Here is a 20,792-nt window from a genome sequence, read left to right on the forward strand (position 1 = left end):
AGTATTTCTATCTACCTGGTTATTATACATCTGAGAATATCACATCTGCTGTTTCTAACCTTAACTACAAGTCAGATATTTTGGTATGTGAAATTATTATTCCCTTTATATAATGCCGACCCTGTTCAATGCTAATGAATAATTGAGGATAAAATTCCTACAGCAAAGTATTTACAAGATCAAATACATGACATAAAGCCATGCCTTTTAGAATACATGACATTTGAAGGAAAGAATTCCTATGTGTCAAGGAAAATTCACATCATCCATTCACAACAGAACATTATTTTAAAAAGAAGGTAGCAGGACTGGAGAAATTCTTTTTATCAGTGAGTGATTCTGGATTTTTGTTCCCACCTTCCTCGGGATGAAAGACTGCCCCTGAAACATGCTGCTATCATCCTCTGTGACATGGTAATTGCTTCACGTGTTTGTATCTTTACTTTTCTTATGAAGACTGAATAGGAAGAAGCCAAGGGTGTTCAGGAGAGTGTGTCTGTGTTCATGGAGCAGCACAGGACACAAGCTAAAGAGGCAAGGAGCTGCCAACCTACTCCTCAAGTAGAGGTTGCAGTGGGGAGCAAAATAGACAGGTCTTGGAGATGATAAGAACTTGGGAGGCCAAGCAGAGTGTGCTGCAAGTCAAGAAGCCAGAGACTTGGCTGAGACTCAAATGGGAAGCCCTGTTCTCCAACTGCATAGGCACAAACAATGGAGGAAATTATATAAGTCCCTCCTTTCTGTTCAGCATGATCCAGTAACTTTGAGTTTTTCATTTAAAAAGTGTGTTAGCTTATAATTTAGTTAAATCCGCCTTTTTAAAATTTTGTGTTCTGGTATTTTTGGGAAGTTTTCTGTAAAGGGGACTGTGCACAACCACTTCAAAGGCCTGGCTAACCAAAGCTCTGCCACATTCAGCCCATGTTGCAATTTTTATTGTCATTCCCTTGTAGCCCTTTTTATTTGCTTTAAAATCTGCTTAACATCTCTTCCTGTTAATGTCTTCTCCTGTCAGTCAGGGGAGTCTCCTTCTTCCCTGACCCTTCCTTTCTTTATTAGTAGCTGACTTCTCTGTGATCCATGTAAAGAAGTACCTTGAAACGTGCATTTTTACCTTGAAATATTTGCTATCTTGAACGTGATACAGATGTTATAATGTGTACTTTCAGTAGCCTGAGAGATCAGGTATCAGCTTTTCCAAAATACTAATCTGATGGCATTTTACACTTTATGATATCAAACCCATTAACACTGTTTATCATTGTTTTCCATTTCAGATGATGCTGTTTCCATTTCCTCATGCTCATTCTCATTTATCATCCTGCCTTTGCCCCCATGACCATCAGTGACATCTTGTGTAGAAATCCTGCTTCACCATATGATATACTCTTCTTAGTGTGGGGCATTGTACGCATTCCCTTCCCTGCAATTGCACTGCCCTCACAGCTACCCCTTTCTTAGTGGTGGTCTGCTTCAGTCCTTAAGGAGGCAAACCCCAAGGTTTTCTATCACATATCTTCAAGGGTTTTAGCCTCTTTAAAATCCAAACTAGCTTTTTTCTTTGCTAAGCAGACAATGGAGACTTCCTCTCCTCATCCCAGCAGAAAATCCCACATTCTCCCTCCCAGCACGTAAGCCTGTGGTCCTACTGTGCCTTCTCTGAATCCAAGTCTACAGATAAGAAACAGAAGTGGATAAAAGCCCTCTGTGATCTCCAGATTCTCAGTCTCCTCCTTTCAATCTTTTATCTGTGTGAATGAGCACAAACCAGCAAGCTCTTCTGATTGTTCTTGCCTTTAGTTTCTCAAGATGAGGAAGCCATCAAAATAATCCTTCAGCTGATCAGTGTCATGCCAGCCTTCTCAAGCCTCAGTAAATGCACTGTCAAGTCCTTCTATGCTACCCTTAGTCTGTCCCAGAACACATGATCATCCAGTATCTCAGAGCCATTGTGGATATGTCTGCTAAGTCTACCACTTAATCACGTCCAAATGCATCCATGAGAAATCATTTATGTCTCTCCAAATGAGGATCTCTATTTCACCTCATATTTTTGTTGCTTTTTTCCTGCTCTATCTTCACATTCAACTTACCCATTTCTTAGTATTGCTTTTGACATTACCATCTCTATCACCAAATCAAATTAGCTCCTCAAACCCCCAAAATATATTCTAATAGGACTACATTCTCAGCTTTGAAAATAGTTAAGAATGTGGAGCATTATAAAATGAGAGCTTACAGTGACCAGTGGTCTTTTCATATGTGATGGAGTGAAAAAAAAAATATCACGTGTGCTAGCAAATGGGATGGCTAGGAAAATGTTTTTCTCATTGTTAGAAAGTGGTACCATTTTATATCAGGAGAAAGATGAATGTCTGAAATAGGGCCTGTAACAGGATTACCACTCACTTTGAAGCCACCAATGAATCAATCTGCTAATAAGAAAGAAAGATAATGCAATACTGACCTCATCCATAAAAAAAACCTCTTCCTCAAGAGAGGTGAAGTAAAAAATACACTTTTATGAAAACCTTGTAACTCTCAAATTTCAGTCCTCCAAAATAACAGTGTCATGATTAACGAGCAAAAGAGAAGGAGTAGAAATCAATGCTGAGGAATAAGTCATTATATAAATGGTGAGAGTCACACAGTATTACTTAATTTTGCTGTATCTAACCTGCGATATTGAGAACAGCACAGATGAACTGAGATTATTTTTCTGCTAACAAAGCCAACTGTGTATTTACTGACTCAAGGAAAAAGAATACCAAATGAAGTTTAAAGTGAGTCCATCTATGACCCAAATCACAGAGTATTAGTAAGAGAAAGACTTGTTATGATACAGAGTTAATAAAACACATCAGCAATATAGACTAAATGCAGTAAATATAATGCAGCTTTTTTGAAAAACAGCTTTTCTTTTATTTGACAACCTGGCCAGCCAGCTGGAAAACCATATCACCTATATTTCCTGATTTATTAAGACAACACCTTTTGCTATAAAACTTGCTTCACTTATATACTGAAATAATTAGGGCTATTGAAATCGTACAGCTAGAAAATCTGAAAAGTATCACATACAGACAACAAGTCAAAGTTTACAAACAGGAGGAATTTAGGAAGGTTGAAGGTGTGATGACATCAGAGACATGATCAAGAGAACTAAAGAAGAGGCAAGAATTTTACAGAATAAAGAAAATGTTTAGTAAAAACCCACCTTAATTAGTTTCAATATTTTAATATCTACTCCTTTTTCTTTTTCTTTGTGATTCTTCTAAGAAATCCTTGTGATACTCTTTTTGCAGAGGGTCTTTCTCTTGCTTTGATCTTAGTAATCAATAATAATAATAATCAGTAATCAATAGTTATTCCTTTCTTTTCCAAAAAAAAACACAACTGACAGCTTTTATTGGTGGAGCATGCTGGTTGCCTTTAGATATATGAGATTTTAAAAAATGGGTAAAGTGGTGGATAGTTAAATCTCATAGGAGTTGTTTAGTTTTGCCACATTTCGAGAAAGTAGCCATTACCAAATAAAATTATCTTCAAAATTTACCTGACTATGACCTGAAATTGGTTATTCACTGGCTTGCTCTGCTTAGCCATCTCTTTTTGAATTTACAGTAGCTGTTTTACAAAGTACTTTGAATATTCTCTAAGGCTCTAATGTATGACTACATACACTGGAACTCATTAGATAAAATGGGACCCATATTTTATGATTTTTGTCATGGATACTCCCTTAAAACAAGAAATGAGCAGCTTTGGCTTTTTTAGTATTGAATTTCAAAGCTTAGTGCTGTTTGAATTGTGAATAAACCTTATCTTCAGGAAAATTCAGTGGCAGTCTCTCATCTCAGCTGGTCTTCATGGATCTGTTTAGATTTTGTGTAAGGAAGAACTTCTCTTTCTTCTAGGATAGAACTCACCATCTCTCTCTCAGACCAGGCATGGGCATAAAGAAAAAGGCATTGAAAACTCTGTCTGCCATCCACAAGCCCGTTGAGTCTCTCAGACAGAGTGAGATACATTTAATGGGAAGCTGTGGGAATAGTTGTCTCTATTGCAACTGTTCACAGCTTACTGGATTCCCAGATTTCTTATCAGCATATAACCAAGGCAATTTACAGCCCAGTGTAGGGCCTGACTAATCCTGTGCTGTCCTTGGCTCAGCACACCTCTTTACCACAGGTGTGCATCACCCGCTCCAGGCTTACACTTCCCACACCGAAGCAGCAGTTAACACAAGACAGAGCTCTTAGGCATGGTTTGCTAACTGGGAAATTATCACTCAAGCAGCAGTAACAATGAAACAGATATTACTTAAGCTGAGGCTTAGAAATTAGGATAATTTATCTGCATGGCAGGTAATATTTGAGGGAGATGGCATTTACATGAAAGAGTGGGAGACTGAAAAGTTTCTTTTCAAGCTCCACAAACTAAAACAAACTCAAGGTTGTTGCCATTCAGAAATGAAGAAGTAAGAAGATTGCTACTGGAAGTGGAAAATGGATTTGTAATTTTAGTAGAGAAACTGGATGAAAAGCATGGACAGGAATGGGCACCACTTAGGCCTGTGTGTGATGTCGAGTGGAAAGCTCAAGAGAGCAAGGCTGGATGCTGGAGTAAGATTGATTTAACAATAGATGCAATTTAAGTGAAAAGGCTAAGGTGCTGGCAACTGAGGGTTGGGTTAGCATCCATTTAAAAACAGATTTAATTTAAACAGAAAGGCCAAGGAGGTGGAAGGTGGAGACTAAAACAAAATCAATACTAAATTAGGTAAGTAGAAACTTGAATCAAATGAGCCAGTCAAAAAAAAGGGCCTACTGAGTATTTGGAAGTAGGGAATCAATGCATGTACCTAAGAACTCTTGAGGAACTCTTATTAAATGATATATCCCATAAAGTCAGAATAATAATACCATTTTAGTAAGAATATTATTTATTACAGTAGTAAACCAAAAATTTTTTGAGGAAGGTATGATCCCTAGTTTAAGGAAAACTTTGTGAATATAAATATATTCTTACTTGACATTAATTATCTTCTATCACAAAATTGCAGACTGGTTAGCATTGGAAGGGACTTCTGAAGATCATCTAGTCCAATTCCCTGCTAAAGCAGATTCATCTAGAGCAACCTGCTGTTTCTATCTACAGCAAAGGAGACACCACAGCCACTGCAGGTAGCCTGTTCCAGTGCCCTGTCTCTCTTAAAATAAAGGCTTTTTTTCTTGTATTCAGATGGAATTTCCTATGTTTCAGTTTGTATCCAGTGCCCCTTGTCCTGTCACTGGCAACCATTTAGAAGAGTTTGGCCCTAACATCTTGACACCTGTCCTTACGATAGTTGTATGCATCGATAAGATCTTCTCTCAGTCATCTCTTCTGTCTACAAAGGGCCAGCTGAATCAGCCTTTCATTCTAAGTGAGATGTTCTGGTTCCCTAGTGATCTTTGTAACCCTCTACTGGACCTTCCCCAGTAGTTCCTTTTCTTTCTTGTACTCAGGAGTCCAGAACTTGGGTTGGAAGGAATCTTTAAAGGCCATCTACTCCAACCCCACTGCAATGAGCAGGGGGCAGCTGACACTTCTCTGCACAACCTGCTCCAGCATTTCACCATCCTCACTGTAAAATATTCTTCCATATATCTAGTCTGAATATTCAGAATAAAGGGTAGAAATGCTTAACATTAATTGTATTTGTAAAATAGAAATTGATCAGGTAGTAGTGAACTAGTCTTTAAAACTCTTTAGTTACCAATCTCAAAATCAATTCAAAGTTAAAGGGAGTCTGTAAATACCTATGTTTGAACCAAAGTGTGCATATAAATGATTACATATTCATCCATACAGACATACATATCCATCTACACACATATATACATATATATACACGTATCAAGGCAGGCAAAAATTGTCTAATGATGATATAATACTGTCCTGACACATTTCTGTCTTCAGAGAACCATGTTAGCACTTTCTGAAAATAGTACATAAAATATATTTTGCTTTCAATACAGATATTTCTAAATGCTTTACCTGTACTCCTGAAGTCTCATCTAAATCACTATATATATATATATATATATATGTGTGCATTTCTACAGTCAGAATCCAAAATTGGAGATGGAAGCTAGGAAGCTAGTGATTGCAGCTCTGTAGCTTTTGGTAGCTGAAAGCTCACACAATTCACTGGTATAACAGATATCTTAAAAAAATATTATATTTTACACTGCTAAACTCTCCCTCAACTTTGTATAAAAAAGAATGAGTGGGTAACTGCAACTTGATCAAAATGACCAAGTATCATTTCAGTGTATGAAGCAGAGGAGAATATGTATCACCTACTGAGCTATCTGTAGCACCAGGCAGATGGCTCTGGACATTTGGGTTTTTCTCACCCACATGAGAGCATTTCAAAGCTGTACCACGTATTCACCCCTCCTGCTATGACCTACTAATATTCTGGGGAACATCTGATAATATTTCTTTTTGTTAAAGTGATTGAGGTGATTCTTTCCTACTGAACTTCAGGAAGAAATTTCCGTCTTGTGTTTAAGGAAGAAATTGTGGGAACGCAACAGAGGAACTCTAGCAATTTAAGCAATTTATCCTTTTCCTTAGTGAAAAGTAAATCAGATGCTGGCTTGCGTGGGAATGGCATCTTGACTATTATTTTTATATTTATCTGAGGCAACCCTAAAGTAAGAAATTAATTCTTTACTGAGGATAAGACTAAAATGTTTTACAGAAGTGGTTTAGAAACTCAGGGGGGATTTCTTCAAGTTATTTGATTCACTCCTTAGAGTAAGCTAAGGAGTTCTACCAATAAAAAACTGGAATTAGTTTACACATGTTGTTTAGATGTTGCCATTTTCTCACATTTTTTCTGCACCCTATATGGATAAACCTTTCATGTTGCATTCCACATGAAACGTATGGTACTTTCAAGCAGATAACTTCTGCTGCTGCTAGAAATATTCCACAGCTACTTCTGTTTTCATATATTGCACACCATCTGTTACTTAAAGACAATCCCTTAGCTAAAACAAGATCTTCTGCAACAGTCCATGGAGAATACAACTTGAAATGAAGACTATTTTGTACATTTTGCTAGCAGAACATAAAACCAGACAGTGGTATGGGTTTTGTTTTGGGGTTTTTTGAGTTGTTTTCCAGTGAATGGTTATTCACCTATGGCTTTTAAGCAGAAAGAAAAAGAAGGAGGTATCATGCCTCTGCTGTAATATTTTTGCCACTAACTTTTAATTATATTGTTTAATTGTTTTTATTTTACACCACCTTAGAGGTTTTACCCTTGGTTGTGTGCATTATATCTGTGCACGTTTCTATAGGAACTAGAACAAATACTTGTTCAGGCAATGTATAATAACTTAATATTAAAAAAAAAAGAAATAAATAGAAATTGAAAGAGTATGTAGAGCTAATTTAAATAGTGTGACATCCTTGCAGTATTTCTTCCTTCATTAAATACTTCAGAATTCATTGCATTAGTTCAGTGAAGGAATGAACATGCATTTTCAGTTAATTCACATGTTAAGGCTAATGATAAATAGGAGGACACCAACGGGACTGTAAGACCATACAATGTTGTTAAACCATATAATGTTGTTAAAATAACAGGTTTTATCCTTTATATTTCCAGTATGGAAGAAAGTGTAGTCAAGTATAAGTAGGATAGTAAATAGGTGAGCTTGCATCTAATCAGCTCCAGCTGTAACTTGAGATTTGTTTCCATTAAATGTCTGGTAGGGCTGTTGAGGAAGTCCCCTAGATACTCCTGGTGATATTTCTGGTTGCACTTCAATCTCTCCTTCACTTTGTGGTAGGCATCTGCAAGATGATGACAGCAGCTACTAGTGGGGAACAAGCTGCCCTGAAATGTAGACAGCACCTCAATGCAAGCAGCAGTAGGAACCACCTACCATCAGCCAGGTGTTTTATGAATTACAGAATACATTTGGTTATGAATCCATTACAATTCTGTGCTGCTGGCTGCTGTTTGGAAAATTTTGTAAGTCCTCATTTTAGTGAGGTATTTGGACAGTTATTGCCTGAGGATGTTTGATTCTTGTATTGCCAAATAGAAGTGTAGTGCAGAATCCTCCTTCTTGGTCATCCTCGATATTAATAATTTTATCACAAATTTTTTTTTTTAGAAGGTTAATGGACTCAACAACATGTGTAATTGCAATTGATGTAAAGATAGTAGTAGTAGGTTCCCAAATACTCCTTAGTTAAGGACACTTGTATATTTACATATAAAGGTAATCAAATATATATAATATCAGCTTATTGCTAGTTCTTCATTCACTTTGCAAAAAAATTGCATAGTTAGAAGAAATTTATTATTGCTGGACCTACTCTGTAATTATAAATATTAAATTAAATGTGATAAAAAGTCTTTCTATCTTGTTTGATTACTGCCAACAGATGCTCAGTGGTGTGTATAAATGTAATGCCATATGTCAGAAAAAGCAATGAAGTGTTTTTTCAGTGAAAGCAATAATGTATCCTGCTTTACTTAATATTTGTCTAATGATGGCATATGGAGGGTCATATTGATACCACAGTATGGGGAAACTCATACTTTCTAAAAACAAATTCATCTCCTCTGTCCTGAAAGTACAGCTGAGCTCTAGGTACAACTAGCATAGAGGACATACAAAAGAGAGGGGATTTTTTTATTATTAATTTGTTCCTGTGGCTTTATTTAGGAGATAAATCTTTCCCTCATGGTGAATTGCCTTTATTTTTGCTCATGTATAAAAGAGTTTTAACCTTCCTTGGATAGATTTTTTGGTGTTTCAGGCACATTTTTACAATAATCAAAACTGAAATCAAAATCAAAATTGTAGATTTGTGGCAAAACTTCTCCTCTGATTTCACTGTTATTTCCTTACACAATTTGTATACAACTCAGCTTCCACTCCACAAAATCCCATACAGTATAGAACTATCACTTCTGACATGTGTCAATGCCAGATTTATGAACTAGTATTTAGCAGTAATAGTGCAATCAACTGTTTCTCAGAAAAGTCCAGAAACTATTTAGAAATTTAATAATGATTTTAGCAATGTATTTTGCCTAGTCTCCAGACTCCACTGTATTAAAACCATTCAGTAACTCTGACAAGGTGGAAACAAGTTTCTGAGTTCATTTTTAGGAGAAAATGATTCACAAACAGGATAGTGACAGGCTTTTATGATTACAGATTTCACATATTCTATTCCTTCAAAAGGGCTTATAGAGATTGATAGATCTACAAAGAAAGAAATGAAAAAATGAAGGGAAGAGATATAAATAGACTTTTTCATTAGGATGAATGATGGAAGGTATTAACCCCACTACAGCAGTGTGCCTTTTACATGTCTTTTTATTTTTTTTATTCCTTTTGACCTGCTATCATCTTCTTTCTGCGTCTAAGTTAACTACAGTCTGAAACGTAGGTAAGGTGAGCAATAGCTGGAAATAAATGTTTCCTCAAGCATTATTACTGTTCAGAAAAGTGTCCATCAGCCAAAATGTCAGGGTCAAAATCCATTTAAGCACTGCACAGAGGCTAAGCAGGCAGCTATTATTAATTTTTAAGTCTGCATGATGGGTTTCAGACCAAGAACAGGGGTTAACTTGATGCACTGAATATTGCAGAGTATATTTAATTAAGGAGGCTTTGACTCTCAGATGACTAATTTATTCTGTGAAAACTACTGCAGTATTATGATGGAATAGCTGCATCTACCTAAGAAAAGAATCTGCTGCATCATGTTAAAATGCATAAAATTGCTCTTTAATTGCAGTTTCTTGGACTTTTATCCTTATGTAAACATTGTTTACTTTTAACCTGTTTTGAAGAACTACTGTACTGACATCTTGAATAATTTTCTGTTCATCATGCTACATGACTTTAACCAGAATAAACCATGTTCTTCTCAGATAATAACTAAACCAAACCCTTTTCTCACTGTGCTTTAAACAGACATTTATTTATTTAAAATGTATCTGTGGGATTGCTATGAAGGAGTTAACATTTGTCTCTAATGTATTTATCTATAAGCACAGAGGACTCTAAAACACAAATGGCACTGAGACACATAGTGAAATATTAAAGGGCTGTTTATTTGCTTTTGATTGCATTCAGGATCTTAAAAGGCAATAAAAAAAGTAACAAAACAGAAATTACTTCTCCCCAATGATTGTAAAGTCTCCTAGCTGTATCTATTCCGCTTCTTTGCTCCTCTTTCTCCTTCCTTTGCACACTGCTCTTGCCCCTGCCCCAGGCATCCTCTGCTAACTAAAAAAACCTATTTGCACATGAGTCTGGAAGATTATATGTAAAGGTACAAGTGAAGTGGGAAATTTGCCCATTCCTAACAAAGGACATTGAGCTGAATTACACTATACTTTCCAAGACAAGTGGGATGATTTTCACCTGTAACAGAACACCGAATTACCATTGACAGTTCTGAAAGATAAGCAGAAATTAAATGCAGATTCTTGAGTCCTTCATGGGTAATGGGAACTGGGTTAGTTTTACATACTGGATCACCTTAACACTTGAGGTGTTTTACTGGTTGATAAATATGTCAGCTGTTCTCCATCCTCAGTGATTTAAATTTCCATGGGTATCATATGGCTTGAAACTCTCAAAAGACAGTGATGTGGGCACACCATCAGAGGAAAGTGAATTGGGCCTCTTTCTCTTCTGAAATAGGTTTTTGAAGTGAACAGGGCCCTTGCTTTGACAATAAAACCCTCTTGTGAGGGCCTGAATATAAACCACATATGCTCTTTAGCATGTGACTGTAGTTTCCCTGAACATGTATTACCTGATGGGAGTTGTGTCTTTGTTTCACACATGCATAAAACGGGGTGTGTGAAGCATACTATAAAGGGCTAAATAAAGCCAACAGTAACACAACATATTTGTGTAAAAAGTAAAGAGTCTGTCTTCCCAAGTATAAATGTATTTGTGTTTGAATGTGGGTTCGGTGGTGCACACACTATTTCCCTTTTAAAGGCACTGTAGTTTGTGCTTTCCTCATCAGTCTGCAGGCCTTCCCTAATGCTTCATGTAGCCTTCCTGTTCCAGGAATTTAGTTAGTAACTGTCTCACAAACAAAGTTTCCAGCTATCGGTATGAAACCCTAGCTACTGTCATGACTCAGCCATACCAGAAGGAGTTGCCTCTGCATTTCACTGACCAAAGACTCTGTTTATACATTCCAAATTACACAGCCATTGTGCTGCTTTGCCATCTTCTGCTGATACCAGTTTCTGTGCTACCAGCTTCTGCCCAGCTGTCAGTGTCCAACTTTCCAAAGAAGCATTTTCTAGGCTTTTGCTCCTCAAGACCTACATTTTATGTTGCTTCCCCAAGTGTTCATATTTCTGCTTTACTAGCAGCTATCTTTGTCCAGGCTCTTTGCACCTCTTCACAGCACAGTATGTGCACGACTTGCTTATGACTCCTTCCCACTCAATTTTATCTGAGAATCTCTTTGATATATTTTCTTCCTAATTGAAACCTAAATGAAAGTGTTACGATTTGACACTAATGTCAGTTGCACCATGATGGAGAACTGAACGTTGTACCATTTGTAGCAATGGAAAAGGGGTTTGTTTATGGTCCTTCACACTGTTTTCAATCACACAGTCTGCTTTTCCATCACAGACATGAATTACTTGAATTATGTTTTCAATAAGACTTTCCAGATATTATCAATTGCTTTTCTACAAAATAAATTAATTTTTCCTACTACATTAATTTCACCCACTAGTGCTATTCTCTGAAGAAACAAAGTGACTATGTAAAGATTTATGAATAACAGTTTATTAATAAATATTTGGTTGTGTATTATTTATCCTATAGCCATGAAATGCTATCGACATTTGTTCTTTTTTTTGCCCTAGAGGCAACTATTTTACTGTTTAACTCCTCCTAAATGAGAAGAAATAACTGACATGATCACTTGTTGTCTCTTTTTTAGGTTTGTTCTTGTACTTGCTCCTCTTTGGTCATCCAATATTTTTCCATTCTCACTACTGCTTTTAACAATGTCTATGCTAGTTATGTGTGTATGGTGACATCATTAGGCAATTCTCACAATCTCTATTCACACAACGTCCTACCAAATGGTTCAGCATAGTCAGATTTTTCCATACCTATTTAATGACATTTTGAGAAATATTTTTTCAAAGGTGTGCACATTTTCAAACTTTTGGAAAAATATGAGTATGTATATATAAGAGTCTTATTGATAAAGTCAAGTTAAGAACATGGGCTTAGCATTTAAAATGCATGGTCTGTAAGTGTTGATCAGGTTTACCTAATTATTGATCGGAGTGATACTACACGCTGTAAATGGCTTGATCTGTCATCTCCAGTAACTTTACTGATAAGCTGCCATTTGAAAAACAGGCTAAATGGCTTTGGGAGCTTTGATTCAAATTTAAATGTACATACATAAATACAAATATATATATATGTATATGTAGGCAACGTGGATCACATAATTTTCAGCACTATGACTGGCTCATGCAGCAAGAGGTTCACAAATCTCTATGAAGAAGCCTAGAAAGTGCAATCCTACCTAGATAAGACAGTAGAACCTAAATGAGTACATCTTTGAGCACAACTGGTTGCATACATGAATGCCAGTTTCTGCCATTTTCCAAACTTTGTCCTTTGCCTTGGTAGTCAATGCAAGACTAAGTCTCACCCCAGGCACTGTGGGTCCGGATATGGAGAGGTGTGTATCAGTACTTACAGCTGTCCTCCTCCTCCATGAAAATACTGATCACGTAACAGGCATACACAAATCCAATCAGCTGTAAGAAGGAAGAGGAAAAGCAATCATTAGAACACACTGAACACTTATCAAGCTTTTAGTACAATGATGCAGAAATAAAGCTAGATGCTAAAAATATTTAGTTCCATTTCCTGCATTTGTAAATTTCAGTGCAAATAGTCACAAATATATTAAAGAGATTTCCTCCCTGTTGATCATGTTGCATAGCATATACTTTAAATATAAATAAATATTTTATATTTTAAAATATCTCCCCAGTCCCACTGGGGTCAGTATTGAATACTACTACCAAGTAATACTGGTGGAAAACACCTGCACCTTGACATTCAGCTATTATTTACACTTTTTTGTTTGTTCAACACCTCTTTTCTCACATGAGTTTTCCGACATGAATGTGGGCCCTCTATGCACCTCATATACTTACTAAACAGACAAAATGTTTATTGACTGCTACAGAATTCAGTTATAGCAACGCTTCTATGGAATCCACAAGAGATGTCTTTTTGTGTTGCATAAAGTGTCCTGTGAAGAACTGTTGGAAAAATTTAAGTTGATGTGTGAATTCTCATGATGTAGCTGAACAGTAAAACTGGTTTATGATTCACTGACATCAGGAAACATCAGAAGGCCCTATCAGTAATTCACAATAGCTATGCAAGTAATGCACAGATTAATTTCCCCAAAGGTCAACACCAGCCAAACCATACCATTATTTTAACAGCTGCACCCACAAAAACATCCTCCTCAACCTGGATTTGTGTCACTTGGGCCACCAAGAGGAAGGGATTAGAATCCTTAGGTTGAGGAAATAGAAACCCCACTCATTTGTTATCAATATAGACAAAGTGTTTTCTTATAACCACCACCAAAGAAGAAGAAAATCCCACTGGGCAAGGAAGCCTATTAAACTGCACTGCCTGGACATGCCCATGCCTGAGAAAATACTGTTTGTGCAGCTTTGCACAATTAAAGCTATCTGAAAGCCTTGAAAAGACTCTTCATGAGAGATTTCTATAATAACACAGAGATTAGTTTTAAGAAAACTCCTTTTTCACTGATCCATTCAAAAAATCTAATTAAAACAGTTCTTCTAGGGATGTCACAGATCAACCATCTGAGAAAGAAGTAATTTAATAGTATCTAGACAGGTATAAGCTCATTCAGAAAACAGAAATTATTCCAACCTGCTTTCTGGTGTGGCTGCATGAGGAGCTTTACAAGCAGCTCCAAGAGCCTCTCTGCAGACAAAAAGCTTGTCCACACAAGGGAATTCGGGGAAGTTAAGATGAATTAACTAAAGCTGTGAAATCAATGCACATAAGATAAAGTACATTAAATCCCTGTGTGGCCTTTCCCATTCAGAAATAAAGTGGTCCTAGTTCACTGCAGCTTAATCCTTCTCCAAGGGATTAATCTTCCCATGGAGAATTAAGCTACAGTATGCTGAAGCTGAGTTTGCTGTGAATGAGGGCTGTCACAGCTCTGTGGCACAGCCCTGTCAGAGCTTCCTCTCTGGGGCATTCATGTCACTGGCGTTTTGGGAAAGTGAGTTTAGTCCAACTTTCCTCTTGTTCTGAGCAGACTACAGTATTGGCAGCTTCCTTGACAATTTTTGTGTCCATTCTACTGGGGTGGTATTGCCATAGCCTCTGTCAGGTGAACACTTCTTCGTTATACTGATGCTCTGAGGCAGCCTAATGCAAACCAGCTCTGCAGGAAGGCACTCGCTGGAGATGGCCAGGACTCAGCCATGCCTGAGCATCCCCACCGTGCCTGGTGTGAGGTGGCTGAAACTGGATGGGACCCTCAGACATGGCAAGGCTCAGTGTTTTGCTGCATGTCCACCTTTACTGGCTGAAGACTCTGCATGTGGTTAAGAGAAGTCCAGCCACCTGCTATTAATGATAACGGGATCTTGTGGTTCTGCTGCCCAGCACATCCAGGACCAGCACTGATTTTCAGACTCCTTGACAGATCAAGCATATTTCTTCCCTAAACTTCACAATTTAGAGCCCCTTTCAGGCATGACAACAAAAATAATATGCTATAAAGGCTTCCATGGGATTAAAAGACAAATCATACTTGAGGTATAATGCTTGCGCCACATGAAGGTTACATATAATTAAAAAAATTATTGCATTAGTACCATGAAAACACCAGAACATAGGCTCTGGTGTTCATGATTTTTTATAACAGAATATTATCTGTTTATTTACAATATTTCCTGTTCACCATTTGTGTTGTGCAATTTGACTACATAAGTCACCTGGGTTTGTTTCTTTTCCCTAAACACAGATGAAATATTCTGCAGAGTAAAACTGCTAAATAAATAATGAACACGATAAAATGAATTGTAGTACTACTTGTGGTAAAGTGTTTGTGAAGGAAGAGCTAATATTTAGAATTATTTACTATTTTCCCATAATGTATTTTTTCTTGTTATTAGTATTCGGTTATATATATTCTTGTTATATATATTTTCTTGTTATTAGTATTCTGCATTAACTGAACTTTATTTTTATAAATGCAATTCCTTCTTTATATGTACGTGTGCTCAATATTACATACATACTACATAAAAAATCTCTCTGTGCTTCCAACAAATTTCTCACATATCTAATGTGTTGAACAGGTGGATAAAGCGTAGCAAGACTTCCACTCTAGTGAGTAATAAACCATCTGACACAAAGAACAAAAGTAAAAGTACTTGGAGAGGTCTTCCCTTCAAAAACATGCGAGTGATGACAAGCCTGATTGTTTTAACAGTCCTAACAGCTTACATCTTGCTCTTTCTCTAGACCTTCTCCTTAAAATAAAACTTTTCCCACACTCCTCAATGTTTGAAACAGACTTTGTCTAATCTATGACCTTCTTGCAAAATCAGCAGCCTCTATCTGCTTCTCAGAAATAGATTTCTTTAAATTTCTCAGCATTAGTAGATAAATATTCCTTAGTCACTTAAAAATCATTGCTACCCGTTGTATTTATGGCAAACATTTGTATAAAAGACACGGTTTCCCTCATCTGTTTAGTTATTAATACCAGGAGAAAAAAACCCCCAGTACATTCACCCTCTCAAAATTTCATGGTCATGGAGGGGAAAACAAAGATGAAGTCTCTAACCGTGTCAAGGGATATCATGACCTACCATATTTCAAGAATATCTTTCTACAGTTTAATGTCAGAATTAAGGTTTCTGAAAAAAATAAAGCAACAAGGAGGAAAAAGAGCTCTTTAGCATCAATTGTAAGGTATTGTTGTTCAGAGGTGGACAGCAACCTGTGGCATGGAACTAACAAACAAATAATTATAGTTGGGAAGCTGATATTTACAGCACAATTAACATGAAGTGATAAAGTGGGAATATAGCCTTTGACATGAGACCTGTTTTCAGGTCTTTAAACTAAGTTATAGCCACCACAGTGTGAGTATTTTTAAAAATTAATTGATTAAAACATCTTATTTTGTGTTATTGATGGACTCATTAATAAAGTATTTATTCCAACAAATTACTTTTGCTATCTTGATTAACCCAGCTGCTGTTTAATTAATAGTATTGTACTCATGTGAACCCACGGAGCCAGCATGCTAATTGCCAATCTGCAATGAGCTGACTAATGTGCACTGCCCAGTTTCTTGATATTGGAAATGCTGGTTGTTGGCTCGGCACCAAGTGATAAGACTTAAAAGTGTGTTCCCTGATAACCAAAGAAAATAGGATGCAAATGAGCTGTAAGATACTTAATCTGGTCATCTTGAGTTTCTGTAATCATTCAAAGGGACCAGTGAAGTGGTTGGAACAGGATATCCAAAGCAGCAAAAGTCACTAGCACCTGGAACTATAAACATGAGCCTCTGTTTTGATTCAGAGAGCAATTTAGGTGCCAAGGTGGATTTGTCTTAATGATATTGAGTTCAAAGCCTTGAAACCTTCTAGAATCCCTGCACTGTACAAGACTGGCAATTTTTCCTGGAGAACCCAGTCTAGTTAAGTGTCTCAGAAGAAACTTATCAGTGTTATTCTGCAGAAAATAGGTGGGAAACTGTGAGAAGAAGCTGTTGTCCCCTGCTTTCATCCAGCTACAGAGTGGTCAGGGTACACATCTTTCTCTGGAGAGAATAAACAATACATCAAGGCCAGCTTGGATGGGATTTGAGAAACCTGACCTAGTGAAAGATGTTCCTGCCCACGGCAGGAAAGTTGAACCAGATGATCTTTAAGCTCCCTTCCAACCATTCTGTGATTACATGAAATAGCTGAGTATTTTATAGAATCATAGAATAGATAGAATAGGTAGGAACTGGCCTTCAAGCTGGCCTTGAACACTTTCAGGAATGGGGCAACTGCTTTAGGCAACTGTTCCAGTGCCTCACCACACTCACTGTAGAAAATGTCTTCTTTATCTTAATCTTAATCTCGATCTACACTCTTTCAATTTAAAACTGTTACCCTTTGTCCTCTCACTACAGACCATGGTAAAAAGCCTCTCTTTATCTCTCTTATAAGCCCCCTTTTACATTGAAAGGCCATGGTAAAGTTTAAATACATCCTATTCCCTCAGCCCTCTGATCAATCTCATGGCCCTCCAGATGGAGTCTCTTGAGTATAGAGTACAGGATGAGAATAACCTCCCTCAATTTACTGGCTACACTTCTTGTGATGTAGCCCAGGGAACAGTTGGCTTTCTGGACTGCAAGTGCATTTTGCAGTTAAGCTTGTGATTCATCATGATACCCAAGTTCTTCTCAGCCGGGCTCCTTTCAAGCCATTCATCCCCCAGTCTGCACTGATATTACAGATTGCCCTGGCCCAGGTGCAAGATCTTGCACATGGCCTTGCTGAACTTCATGAGGTTCATATGGGCCCACTCCTTGAGCCTGCCAAGGTCCCTCTGGGTTGCACCTCTTCCCTCAAGAACATCAACAGCACCACTCACCTTGGTGTCATCAGTAAACCTGCTGAGGGTGCACTCAATACTGCTACATCAGTAAAGTAGCACTGGTCACAGTATGGGCCCCTGAGCAACATCACTCGTTACTGGCTTCATTTTGAACATTGAGCCATAACTCTTTGGACACGGCCATACAGTACTTTCAGAACCACCAGAATTTTCATACCAAACCCCTTATTTCTTCAATTACTAACTGATAAATGTTGCTAACATTCTCCAAGTCATAGCAAAGGACAGGCTCACGGTGTCAGAAACAATTGTCACCTAAGCTGTAAGTTGGTAGAGACTTCCGTGTGGAGCGCACGAAGGGATTTCTTATTAGTTGAACATGGCTACACTTATATGATGCTATTATAAAGGCTTTTGATGCATAATTTATATTCTGCTGATATCCTTAGGTAGAAATGAAATAGCAGTAGTTTCTGTTATTTTCCTCCTGTGTAGGAAGTGTAGTCTCTAGAGGACCTAAATGCTTTAGACTAACTAAAATCTTTAGGCTTTAGCTATGGACATCTGCATAAAACATAAAGGCACAGCTTAATAGAAGGGAAATTAGATTATGTAATTGTCCATCATTAGACTGAAAGAAACTATTAAAACATGTAAGAAATTAAAAAAAAATTAGTTATTTGAGCAAATATATGCTGTGACATGTAATTGCTTTAATAAATGAATATTATTTGAATATATCCTATTAAAAATAAGAACCAAACTGAGTATAAAATGTATGTTTACTTGCAAATAACAACAGCTAATGTGGATTAAATTTTGCTTAGGAAAGCAAGGACAAATGCAAAATAAAACTAGAAGTGATGATTTAAATCAAGGCTATTTTCTGCTGGCTGAAATACTTTTTATTAAAATTGATGATTTGGATAATTTTGATTTAAGTCTTTCTGCTTTGCTTTGTCATCATCAGCTGTGGCCTTTAAATATGCACTCACAGTATGAGATTACTTCCTTATCTATCAGCTTCATATACTGCAGTTCCACTGACTCAAAGGAGGTATGGAGTGCATACCAAGTATTGAAGATTACATGAAGCAGTGCCCTAGGCTATCAGGTTAATCTTCAAGATCAGGTGTACAATAGGTCACTTACACTTCTAAGCAACTACACAGAGTTTTGTAGAGATCTCATTAAACAGCATAGAACCATCCAAATAAATGAAATAAACATACTTCTGGCTCTCAGAGGATGTGTGTGACATTGTACGTAAACTAGATTTGGAAGACTTCTCCAATCAAAATGAAAACTGTGCTTCATGTCCTTTCTTGTACACATCCAGTTCAATCAGACTGTCATCTCCCTGAATATGGCATTTTCTTGACATCTTCTTTGCTGGTGACAACTGAAGATCATTATTTATCTCTGTGGTTCTTCAGAAGTATAACTTGGTAAACACAATTCCTTTTTTTTTTTTCTGTAAGATATTTCACTATTACCCAATTTCCCACAAAGACTGAGGGAGTATGAAAGAAGAAACTTCTAAAACTGAACGTTCATGAATAAAAAATGTGTAGGATACAAAGCTTGACAAGGTGTCTTTAAATTTAACTTACAACATTGAAACTGTGTAGCAAGAGTGAATTTACTGAACAAAAAGTTAAAACCATATTAAATCACAAAGTATCCTGACTAGTACTTTCAGAAGGATTTACAAATACAGAGTAATTAATCCTAGCTACCTACTTGACACTAACATTTTTATTACTCTGCAAAGAGGACTGTAAAGCTCTTTTCTTCCATTAAAGACTAGAAAAGCACTAAGTCAGAATGGGAGGTACATAAGGGAAACAGGATATTATCCCAGTATCTCTGTATATGCATGATTCAGAAAGACAGAAATATGGTTAGGATTATCAGGCACAAAGAAATTATAACTCTACATATTTTAAGACAATGACAAAGGAATAAAATCAAGAGTAAAAGTAGTATGTAGTTGTAGCATAATAATAACCATTTACTACTGTAGTTATCCAATCACACAACTGTATATAATTAGGCACTCTGCTTGATTATATACATTTTACTAGAAACACATTGTAAAACTATATCACTATAGACAGTTTCAAAACTGAATGTAATTTTTTGAATTAAAGAACAGACAGTCTCAAAAGTATGGTCACATTTGCCAGAACTAAGCAATGAAATGCACAGTTTTACAGAAGTAGCAGTAGGAGTCTCAGCCTTAAAGTACTTAGAAATCTAAAGCCACGAAAGCAGACAAATAACTGGAAAAATGTCCAGAAAACATAGCAGAATGAGGTGGTAGCAACATCTGAAATACGCAGTATTGTCGTGTTTTTTTTTTTTCTTTTCCTTTCCTTCATCTTCCTAAAATCTATTTGATTGAGTTGAATAAAATTCAGGCTGTAGGGGCATTGTCTACCAATTTAATGAGCACAGTGCAGAGCTGGTCTGATCCTATTGTGCCATTTACAGCTGTAATGGAGAGCTTCTAGAGACTACAATTCTGATAGCCCTTAAAATGTGCTAAGGACTCTAAAAGTGGGTGACAGGAGCTTATAGGTACTTTTTCTTTATATTTATCAGGGAGAAACAAGTGAGCAGATACTATAACAGGTGTCTATTCTTAAAATACATAGAGGTTGCTATTTGGCTAATACAATTCCTCTTGGAGGCCATCTACCTAGTGCTGGGAGTCCAGTAGCATGCTGGAAAAGACTATAGCTGTTAGCTACCATGCTTTTTGAAGTCTTACCCTGTATCTGCTGTTCTCAGATCCTGCTTCCCACAGTGCCTCTTTGTTTTTAAATAAAAAATTCTAGCTGACAGTCTAATTTTCACAGGCCAAGATCAGAAACATTTTTACCTCAACTTGGTCTGGGAATTTATTCTCCAGCAGCATAAACACATAATTACTCCCATTACCCAGTTGACTGGAAAGATTTTACCAGTTATGAGGAGGGACTGACATGTTACATTGCCAAGATTTCACCCACAACACAGTGTGTTCTCTCTCCCTTCTCTCTCTTTAGC

The 20,792-nt window shown here is 37.0% G+C and overlaps 2 protein-coding genes across 3 annotated transcripts in view; one reads left to right on the top strand and one right to left on the bottom strand.

The window, feature by feature from the left end:
* The window catches only part of LOC126647092 (aspartyl/asparaginyl beta-hydroxylase-like), a 724,697-nt gene that overhangs the window by 234,272 nt on the left and 469,633 nt on the right, over positions 1-20,792 (top strand). The gene's annotated exons all lie outside the window — the stretch shown is intronic.
* The window catches only part of NKAIN3 (sodium/potassium transporting ATPase interacting 3), a 330,561-nt gene that overhangs the window by 10,251 nt on the left and 299,518 nt on the right, over positions 1-20,792 (bottom strand). For both annotated transcript variants that reach the window (XM_050329112.1, XM_050329122.1), the window contains exon 5: positions 12,796-12,856. In XM_050329112.1, coding sequence (XP_050185069.1) covers positions 12,796-12,856 — 61 coding nt within the window. The remainder of the gene's footprint in view (positions 1-12,795; positions 12,857-20,792) is intronic.

Source organism: Myiozetetes cayanensis, unplaced genomic scaffold, assembly GCF_022539395.1.
Source record: "Myiozetetes cayanensis isolate MyiCay16 unplaced genomic scaffold, myiCay2020 scf1, whole genome shotgun sequence".
Classification (NCBI taxonomy): domain Eukaryota; kingdom Metazoa; phylum Chordata; class Aves; order Passeriformes; family Tyrannidae; genus Myiozetetes; species Myiozetetes cayanensis.